Source organism: Spinacia oleracea, chromosome 1, assembly GCF_020520425.1.
Source record: "Spinacia oleracea cultivar Varoflay chromosome 1, BTI_SOV_V1, whole genome shotgun sequence".
NCBI lineage: Eukaryota > Viridiplantae > Streptophyta > Magnoliopsida > Caryophyllales > Amaranthaceae > Spinacia > Spinacia oleracea.
In genome coordinates, this window is record NC_079487.1 from 133,633,001 (window position 1) to 133,644,564 (window position 11,564).

The window sequence follows — 11,564 nt, forward strand, 5'->3', positions numbered from 1 at the left end:
TTGTTGTTTGGAGAAAAACACGGGTATTAAGAAAATGCATGTGAGTGTAAGAAAAACAACCATTGTTATCTACTTTGTGTAAGAAATTTGGGGAAAGTGTATGGGGATGGTTGGATGGGAAAAAGCAAATTAGTATAAGAAAAAATAATAATTTATGAAAAAAATGAGGAAACTGCATGTCCAACATAGAAACAGTAAAAATATTGGATAACACCCGATTAGAAAAACAGGAAAAATAAAGTTAAAGTCAAGCAAACGACTTTGAAACTTATTAGACGACTTGCTGTCTTCACACTACAAGAATTTGTATCTTTAACGACAACCTGATTACGACGGGTTAAAAATCCCGTCGCAAAAGCCTTTTGCGACGGGGTTAACAACCAAACAATGACGGGAATAACCGTCGTAAATGTCTTTTACGACGGGTTTACGACGAATTTACGACGGGATTTCTATTAACGACGGCCCCCTTTTATGACGGGTTCGCGACAGGAAATCCCGTCGTTAATCAACGATTATTGGCCTTAAATCCCGTCGTTAATAATACAATTTCCTGTAGTGTCAACTTTCTACAAACTTTGCTATGTTTAGTCAATTTTATTATTACTCAAAAAAGGCATATGAATCGTCCAAAAAATGGGGAGAATGAGTCTAATTGGTGAACGACAAATGCATAGCCTATTAAGGTCGATAAGCTCCTGTCAAAAAAAAAAAAGGTCGATAAGCTATCCGATGATTTCGCAATTAGCCAAATTAATCATAAGCTTATCACATGTTATAATCAATTATTGAACATATAATAATGGAGAATGTATAATGATTTTAGTTGGACATCCTAATTAATACGGAGTAGTATTTCTCTCCCCTGTTTTTAATTATTCTTGTTTATTCGACAACGATTATGATTATTACATATTTTGGTAAATAGATGTGTCAAAGTAGTCAATTTCATAAAACATCTAAATTTATCAACCCTTTTCCAATTTTATGCGATAAGATACATAGTCAAATAGGTGTTCCTATGGGAAGTATGTGTTCTAGTTGTGTACAATAATTGTTCTCTTTTCTCCTTACTCTTGTCTTTGAAAAAAAAAACTTTATGAGGATTGAAGGTCGTTGACTTTTCTTGACTTGACTTAATCTTCATTAACAAGGAGTTGACTTAGTCAAGGGCTACAACCAGGAAATTACAAGTAAAGAAAAATCTTCGATCCCAATGCTAATAGTCAAAAGTGTCGACATGCTTATTCAATTTTCCTTGACAAAGTGCGGAGTACACAAATAGCAAGATAACTTTGGCAAATTGATCTATAATTAGCAAATTAGATGGTGGATCGGTGGATAAGAGTTTACAGTCAAAAAAAAAAGTATATGTATGGAGTACTTGTACAAAACAAAGCATTATGGTTGAAATGGTAATTAGGAAAGTTAATTAAAGTATTATTAATCTCAACCGTTATAACAAAAGAACACAGAGTGTTTTTATTTTATTAATATCAAATAATAAAGAATAAAATAATATTTATATTACATTCTTTTATAACAATGACTTGTCTTTCATATACATTTGTATTCGTTTGGTGCAAAATGAACATTTTCCACTCTTGTCGGTCTATAAATTGAGAAAAGTATACTCTGTTCCGTACGAAATTATAATTGAAAGAAATCAAAGTACATGCTTCACCATTCCTTTGAAAAAAAATGTTACGGACGTACTCCGTACATATTTACACAATTACACGTGCATGCTTCACCGTTCCAATATGGACCATTTCAAGTTGAAGATATCAAACATCATCTTATATGGTTGTATTGATTTGTTTGTCAACCAATTTTTAAGAGATTGATCCACAACAAGTTTCGTTATATGACTCGGTATATCAATTAGTAAATGCATGCTAAACAAATTCAAATATCTATAACTCACTAAATTTTAAAGATAATATTAGTCGGGTTAATTATTAGTTGATGAGTTTTTTAATGACGTGTATTATCCCATACATAAGGTAGTATCTTGTTTACATGTACTCCTGTGTGACTTCGTCAAAGTCTTATTGTATAGCTCTTCCTTAAAAAACATATGTGACATGCGAATATCTCATACTGATAAAAGTTAGAAAAGAGATGAGTTATACTAAGGGGGATAAAGCACAAGAATAAAACCTCCTTATTCTTTGATTGTAACTTGTAAGCCTAAGATAGATGCACGAAAAGGGGCATGGTGCATTAACTCCCGATCCCAAAATTAGACATGTCAAAGAGGTTGAGTTGAACCGAATTCCCTAGGTGAAATTTATATCATTTTCTACCCAATCAAGTTAAATTTTTATCGATCGATCTAGTGCATGTCGTGTTTTTTCCTTTTCTAAGTGCATCTATTACTATATACTAAAAGAGACACCCGGAATGACACGTGTCATTTTCTGGTGAAAAATTTTCCCGCTAAAAACTCTTTCCTAAAAATACATATTTATTTTATTCTTTTTTTATTTTCTCTCCTTTTGTATAAATATTTATATATGGAAAAAAAATATAGGATTATGGAATATGCCATTATTAAAATTTTGGTAAAATTTTAGTCAAACTGTCATGTCAATAAAGAAAATATTCTTACTCGATATTTTGGTCAAATTAGCATATTAAATATATCAAATATTTTAGTCAGATCATCATATTAAACATATAAAATATATAATACGTAGTATGTTAAAATATGATAAAACGAGTACATTCGAGATTATTAATTACGCAATAGATTTAAGGGATAAATAATTCAATTAATTTTTTTTTAAAAAGATGGTCAAATAATAATTTTTAAATATCCGTGCGTGCACGGGACCTAATCTAGTTGTTTATATGTGCATGTTATTAATTTGTCATTGTCTGTTATAAATATTTCAAATTAATTTTCGATGGTTATTTTTTATTGGCTTTGGACGGTCTAATAAATCTTTGACAAGTATTTTTGATTTGATAATCATGTTAAAAGGGCTAACATTACTTATGACCAGCATATTGAGGACACCAATGACAAGACGAAAAAGCTACACGTACCCTCAGGGTATGAAATCTTTGGCTGTGATTGGTCTAAAATTTTAAATTCAAATACAATTTCAAGAATATTTTAAAATAGTTGCACCAACTTAAGTATCGGACAGATAACCAATTGCTTGTTAGTTCAACGGTGATTGAGGCTGAACTTGGAAGGGAGAATCCGTGTTCAATCCCCTGCAACAACAATTGGGAGGGGACTGAAACCTAACCACCCAAAATTCGCCTCAAATCCGAATTAGCTTCTAAAGATGAACCGGATGCTAACACCAAAAAAAAAAAGTATCGGATAGATAGATAGACTAGCTTGAACCATAGACGTACGGAAGAAAAAGAATGAGCTTTACGAGATTATGAAAGAGAAGTGGAATCAAGGGAGCCTACCCTAAATTAGCTTATTCCTCTCATAATTAATTTCATGCACTAGTTATTGTGTCATATCTACTTGACTCTTCCTATCAATTCAATTTAGTACGTTGCTTCTCTCTTTTTTCACAACGCCTATTTTGCCTTTATGATGATTGATGATAGAGTTAACGGTAAATAACTTATTTTTGGTTCGGTAATCATGGGGAGGGTCTACTAAGAACAAAGGTAGACAAGACACAAATTCTAACTAGAAATATTTTGAGTCAAATCATTAATAAAAAAAAAAAAGTGTATTTAAGTTTCTTGTGATTGTAGTTCAATTAGTTAGAGCATCGCCTTCTCAAGGCAAAAACACAACTAATGCAGTGACGGGTTTTTTGGCCCTTAATAATGGTATCTCTTCGTTGACCCTGAGGGTAGAGTGATAGTGTATACTACTATACTCTCTTTAATATTATTACTATATGGTTTAAATATCAAAATAAAGTTATATCTTGATGGTATTTGGTGTTGCGTTTAAATCTTTATTTAGATATAGGGTGATCATGAATTCTACCCTCAAAAATATAATGATACTCAATTGTAAGGAGTGATATCGTTACTCATCGCACACACTTGTTTAGAAACCCTATTTAATAAATTACAAAATTGTTTTTCTTGTCAGGCCAAAAGGTAGATTGTTCTTGATTTTTCTTTTAAACGATATTTTAAATTTAATTTTGTACCAAGGAGAATAGAGATTTTTGTGGGACAAATGAGGTAAGGTTATACTCCGTACCACTTACGTTACTAATATTGTCATATGCTCACATCCTTGAACAAAAGAGAAAATGTCAAGATTGTATGTTTGAGGATGATATATCCAATTAACAGCCACACACGGAAAAACACCACCTTCGTAAGAGATATATAGGCTTCTATTTGAGGACATTTTGGGCAAAATATGGTTTATATATCCGGGTGCACAATGCTCACTGTGCACCCTGTTTTTAAATTAACATATAGTTCAAATACAAAGAACATATTGTTCATACCCAAAGAATATATAGCCAATGAACATATAGTTCAAATCCATAGAACATTAGTTTAAATATTTCACTAGTACATGTACATTGAAATCATTCTCCATGTTCATTAGATTTTCAATGAATGTTCAACGGGGTGCACAATGAGCACTGTACACCCGGGTGTATAATCTAAATTGCGCATTTTGAGTGTTACGACTAGTAATTTAATCTCAGTTTTATCGGGGCTAGCTATCCTCTTAAAAAAAAAAACATACACGGTTTTTACATAAGATAAAATTTCAATATAGTCATTGTGGGACGTGGGTGAGTAACTGAGTAAGTCTGTAAGTGAGTACGTATGGTAGTCATTTACAAAATCTACCTCGCTCCTATAAATATATACTAAAGGGTGTTTGGTACTTTGGTAATTGGTATGATAGATCAGAAAAAGAAGGATACAAATGTTTGGACATGCAGTTTGGTATGATGGATAAGAAAAAGAGGATACGAAGGCACAAATTTTTGTATAGCAGAGTAAAAATTAACTCAAAATGTTAAAAAGTTATCCCGGTATAATGATAAAAATTTCACTTTAGTCAAAACAACTAATAATAAAGGTTATTCTGATGAATAATAAATTTATTGTATACCTTGTATCTGTAAAACTTTTTGATACGCGGAGGGATTGAGAACTTTGAGATAAATTAATGACAACATTATATAAACACCCTTATTTTCTTAATCACTTTTTTCTCTCTTTTTTACATTAAGGGGGGTAAATTTGTCTTTTGATAGATCTAACCCATTTCTTATTCATCTCATCATCTGCCATCCTTGTGCTATTCACTCCCTAGGTATGTAATTGGTGAGATTAGTGGTGGTTTTAATCCCTATCCTTAATTATCATTTCCTAACACAAGTACTAATTTTGTTTATAATCCTATCCTCTTATGCATGTCCTTACTGGTCTTCCACAGTTCCACCTTTATCTCTGACTAAAAAAACACCCACAAACGAACTTACGTACTTAATCAAATAAGGAGTACTACACTCTCGAATACACCAACCTCTAAAAATATCCGAGAACAAGATAGAGGTCAATCGTTAATACTCTATTTTAGACGAAGCGAATACAGTTAAAGTTAATTTCCTTAGGTATGAGTTGTAGCTACCAAAGTCCCACACGAGTAAGATAAAATTAGTGGGACAACTACAATTGACGAAGGAATGGCATGAGTAATTTACCAGTCAATCCTAGAAATTTCAAATTTCCTCAACCCACAAGTTTCCTTTACGTACTCAACTAGTCAACTCGTTGTTTGTGGGATGAAAGAGTTAAGGTTCTACTATTAATATTATTATTTAATTAAAGAGGTCTTTACCTAATGATTAAAAGTAGAATTTATGTAAGACAGATCTCAGTTTCGAATTTCCATTTTTTCATTTGAATTTGTACAACTTTTATGACTCATACGGAAAAAAAAACATAAAAACAAAAATACTAATATTGCCATTTACCCGCATGCTTGACTATATCAATAATTACATATGCAATATTATTTGCCAATTAGGTTTTGGTCTAATAGTTAACAACTTAACACTAAGTGCATGTGCACAATATATATAAAGTTCGAATCCCCAACCCTAGTAATTACATAAGATAAAATTTAATGTGGGTGAGTTGGATCGTACTCACATTTTACAAACTCTTAATTATATGACTCATGTCAATTCAGTAGCAGATCACTCAGTGCCTATGCGGTGTTCCTTGGCAATAATTTAATCTCATGGAAAACCAAAAAGCAGCGCAGTGTCAGCAAGTCATCTGCTGAGGCTGAATACAGGAGCATGTCAGCCACTGCTAGTGAGCTTGTATGGATACAAGGTCTGCTTGAAGACCTTCATGTCAGCATCTCCTTGCCTGTTAGTTTGTATTGTGATAACACTTCTGCTGAACACCTTGCTCAGAATCCTATGTTCCATGACAAAACCAAGCATCTGAAAAGAGAGATGCATTATGTTCGTGAGCAAGTTGAAAGTGGTTTCATCAAAACAGCTCATGTATCAAGCACACACCAACTTGCTGACCTTCTAACTAAGCCTCTTGCTTCCTCACAGCATCATACTCTTTCTGCCAAGCTTGGCCTTGTTTCCAAAGTCCAGCTTGAAGGGGGAGTATAGGAGAGTTAATTATTTATAATATTATTTTAATTAAAAGTTTGTTAGAGGTTGTTACAAGTTTGTTAGAAGGTAGTTTTGTCTTGTATATAAACACTATTGGGCTTTCTTTTTTAGCAAGAAATCTGATTACACATTTCTGATTTCCTAAACTTTCTTCCTCAACTGCTTTCGATTTCTTCTTTTCTATAGGTATACAACAATATAGTAAGATATATATAAAGTAAATCCAAAATGCTTAAAATTTAACCCTATATAATATAAAAGTAATTCCATTTCTATTGATAAAATTCTTCTTTTTAATAAAAGTTAAAGGAGGGAATGATATATGATAAAATTATTAAAATACCCTCGCTTATTTTCTCACTCTTTTCTTTCTCTATCCTTTTCATTAAGGATAAATTAGTAATTTACGCCTCGGTCGGTGTTTTTTTTTTCCTTTCCCGTTTTATGCTTTTTTAAAAATTAAAAATTAATATATGACAATCACAAAAAATAGTTTTCAATTTTTTATTGTCAGTTCAAAATCAACCTAATTACTATAAGTATGATTATTTTTTTTGTTCATGATACAATCTAAATCATATAATTTTCAGAACCAAAAAACCGAAAAACTGACAGTGATACCGGAGGAACCCTTAGCTCATGCTATCTACTCCCTTCGTATTTATTTAAGGGATACACTTGCCTTTTCTGGTCGTATTTATTTAAGAGATACACTTGCCATTTTTGGCAACTTATCAACCCCACCATCTAATTAAATAATCTATCTAATATATCATATGTCCCACCACTCTATTAAACAAATAATTTCAGAACTACCCCCCACCCCTCTAAAATGACATGGTTATCACTTGTTTTAATTATTAAAATATCTACCTCAACCCCACTTATTTTAATACTTTATTTCATTGAATTTTTCTTATTAATATCCTTGCCCGGACAAGTGTATCACTTAAATAAATACGGAAGAAGTACGTTTTATGTTTGTTTTTAAAACAATTTCGAGGAGAAAAGAAAGAATAAAATAAGTGAATGAGAAGAAAATGAAATTAAGGGTATGGTTATATATATTGTATAGTTGTAAGAGTAAGAGACATGCAATTTATTTGAAGTGAAGGATATGAAATTGGAAGAAAATAAAAATTACAATATATTGAAAAGGAAAGCCACCCAAAAAGAAAAAAAAAAGTCTTCAAAAAGAGACACTCACACTTTATATATCACCTTAAACCACCCATTCCTATGCTTGACCTATATAGGATGGTTATATCCCTATCTCCCCCCCCCCCCTATAATCCCCATTTCTCTAAACAAACACTAGAATTATATAATCACTATCCTCTTATCCTTGTCACTCACCCTTTACCCAACGATGAATGGAAACCCACTTCGAATTAGGTTTATTAATAAAAGAAGAATAACAACGTCCTCAGATGTACCTATCAATAGATATACATGAGAAACAAGATATAAATTATATCGACATTTAACACTTTATTTCAAGAAAAATGAGTATACCCAAATTCGTTTCTATAAGTTTACCAATGAAGTCCTAGTCTAGTAGTTAAGGTTGAGCGTCTATATACAACATGTCCCAGATCGAAAATCGCTGACTCTTATTTATAATTTATAATGCCCGTCCCTCATTCGATAAAAAAATAAAATAAAAGTTCCTTAGGTCAGAATTGTAGCTCCCAAAGATTGTCCAAAGTACCGCACGAATAAGATAAAATGAGTGGGACAACTACAATTGACAACGGAATGGCATGAGTAGTTTACCCATCAATCCTAAAATTTCCTCAACCAACAAGTTTCCGTTACTCAACTCGTTTGAGTTTTAGTGAGTCAATCCCAGAACTCGGAAATCACACAAAACGCGTCATTTAGACTCGTTATTAAACTCGGCCAAAAACCAAGTCAAGTCAATGACCAAAACACCCTTATGTATCCCCAAAATCATACACCTATACAACGGTCAATTTCGTCATAATATTAAAACCTTTATAATAAAATCAAAATTAATTTAATGGTTTATATAAATAAAAAGAACAGAAACGGCTATCTGCCTATCTCCCTAAAAAAGACAACTGCGCCCCATTACCATATATTCAGCCAGAGAAGCCTCTTCCTTTTTTCTCTGGAATTATAATTAAAAATTTTCATCTTTTTTCCCCCCTAAATTACTTCTATATTTTCCGCAGTTTTTCCTGATATTATTTGTTCATTTCTAGGAAAACGAATCGCCTGTAATCTCGCCAATCTAAGTTTATTTTGTTTAAGTTCCATCCAATTCTTTTTTTCTGGATATCGTTTTTTGGGGTGATTAGACGCTGATTTTTATTCAGAAAAATTGGTGAAAATTTTGTGGGATAGAAGAGAGAGATTGAGAGATTTTTTTTTTTAGAAAATACATTTCCGGGTTTAATTTGATTGGAAAAGTTTGGAAATTTGTTGTAATGTCGACGAAAACGGGTACGGCGAAGGATTTAGCAGAGAAAATGTTGTTGATGGCTGAACAAGGTGGACATTATTGCTCCAAAAAGACCGATAGTTTGTGCAAAGATTGTTGTTGCCAGGTAATTACTTTCTCTCTCTTGTTTTTTTTTTACAGATTTTGGGGATTATTTTTGTGATCTGGGTTCTCTTCGCATTATTGAAATTGTTTGATTGAAACCATTTAGTCTGTTTGATTAAATTTTTTGATTGAAACCCTTTAATCTGCTTGATTGAAATTGTGTAATTTATTGATTTTGATTATTAGTTTTACATGGGTATTTGTGAATCTTTGAATGTTCCTTAATTTCTTTGAATTTTCAGCTTTAGGGTTACCGGAGTTAATGACATTATGTGCCCCTGACTTTTCTTTGGATCTAATTGGGTTTGATTCTGATTTGGGTTTCTTCTGAAAATTTCAATGTTTTCCTTTGAAAAAATTGATTACCGTGTTTAATTTTCAATTCGATGTTTCTGATGATGAAGTAAGAACATGCTATTTGAATAACCAAGACAATTAGTGTCGAATTACCTTTAACAAATCAATGTATGCTTTTGTTTGATCTGAACTTTTAAACATGATGCTAATCAGTGAGTAACTAACGGATGACGATTTCTTTCTTTTCTAGCAGTCAAGCAAATCAAGCATGTCAAGATTATGCTGTGTTCTTCGAGGAATCGATTTGAAGATCTGCTTATTCCTGTTCTTGATCGTTCCAGTATGCACCATGGGTATCTACTTACATGGGCAGAAAATTACCTACTTTCTCCGACCACTTTGGGAAAAACCACCAAAACCTTTCAATGTAATTCCCCACTACTACAACGAAAATGTGACAATGGAAAATCTATGCAAGCTTCACGGTTGGGGAGTTCGTGATTACCCAAGACGAGTTTACGACGCTGTTCTCTTCAGCAATGAGGTCGACATGCTCCATGTCAGATGGCAGGAGTTGTACCCTTACATTACTCAGTTTGTTCTTCTTGAGTCCAACTCCACATTCACTGGAATACCAAAGCCTCTGGTTTTTGCTGCAAATAGAGATCAATTCAAATTCGTGGAGCCTCGTTTGACTTACGGGAATATTGGGGGTCGATTCGTTAAGGGAGAGAATCCGTTTGTTGAGGAAGCATATCAGCGTGTTGCATTGGATCAACTCATGAGAATCGCGGGTATTTCTGATGATGATTTATTGATAATGTCTGATGTTGATGAGATACCAAGTAGACATACCATCAATCTACTTAGATGGTGTGATGATACACCTGATATCCTACATTTACAGCTTAAGAACTATCTGTACTCGTTCGAATTTCTTGTGGATAACAACAGTTGGAGAGCTTCGATACACAAATACCAGACAGGGAAGACTAGATATGCTCATTTTAGGCAAACTGATGTTCAATTGGCAGATGCTGGGTGGCATTGCAGCTTTTGTTTCCGCCGTATAAGCGAGTTTATCTTCAAGATGAAAGCTTACAGCCATAGTGACAGAGTGAGATTCTCTCATTACTTAAACCCCAAAAGAATTCAGAGAGTAATCTGCAAAGGTGCAGACTTGTTCGATATGTTACCTGAAGAACACACATTTAAGGCAATAATCGGGAAGATGGGTCCTGTTCCTCATTCTTATTCTGCAGTTCATCTTCCATCGTATCTTTTGGAGAATGCTGATAAGTATAAGTTCCTATTGCCTGGAAATTGCCAGAGAGAAAGTGAATGAGCGCCTCGTTGAGCAGGGTTTTGGGTTCTTGTTTGACCAGAACATTTTAGGGGTGGTATTCCGATATACATTTGACCAGAACATTTTTCTCTGTGATGTTTGAGGGAATCACAAAATGGTCAAATCGGAGTTTTTGGGAGTTGTGTACATAATCTAATCAATCCCTGGGGCTCGGTTTTGGTTCGGAAGATTGGTACATAATCCAGTTGTTGCTCAATAGAGGGATCATGCCTTCATTGCTAGCTCGGTAATCTCATATACTCTCCTTTAGATTGAGAAACATGTGAGGCTGGTTTTCCAGCGAAAATTAGACAGTTTTGTGTTGTGGTTTTTAGACTAATATATCCAGTATATTCTCACCTCTGTCTTTGCTATACCGTGAATTCTATGGATTCTTTCTTCTGCTTCACTTATCATTTATCCAATTCCTTTATTTTCTGTTGTTTTTCTGTTCTTGAGTTTTCCTTTACCAAATCAGATGAAGAACAATCCATCTGTTCATTTGATGGGTGTTACTCATTCTTCTGGTAGATGGAAGATATTATCAGACAGCTGTAGTATTAGAATATAATGCTGGATTTGGAATTATTGCTTTTGTATTCGTATTCCACTACTTGCCTTCTCTGCTAAGGACTCATTCTTAACCAACTATCTTGAAAATAAGAGATTTATGTGACATGGACCGGGTCTGGGTCCAAAAATATTGGAACCAGACCCAAACCTGTTTATTAACAAGTGG

The 11,564-nt window shown here is 33.3% G+C and overlaps 1 protein-coding gene across 2 annotated transcripts; it reads left to right on the forward strand.

Moving 5' to 3' along the window:
• Positions 1 to 8,654: 8,654 nt before the first annotated feature.
• On the forward strand, positions 8,655 to 11,274 carry LOC110793238 (uncharacterized). 2 transcript variants are annotated; one of them, XM_021998102.2, is made up of 2 exons: positions 8,655 to 9,184; positions 9,734 to 11,274. In XM_021998102.2, exons 1-2 carry the CDS (start codon positions 9,065 to 9,067, stop codon positions 10,823 to 10,825), a joined length of 1,212 nt encoding a protein of 403 aa, XP_021853794.1. In that variant the 5' UTR covers positions 8,655 to 9,064; the 3' UTR covers positions 10,826 to 11,274. The 2 variants fall into 2 exon arrangements, with proteins under 2 accessions (XP_021853794.1, XP_021853788.1); XM_021998096.2 differs by having other exon boundaries at positions 8,664 to 9,184; positions 9,731 to 11,274.
• Positions 11,275 to 11,564: the final 290 nt, after the last annotated feature.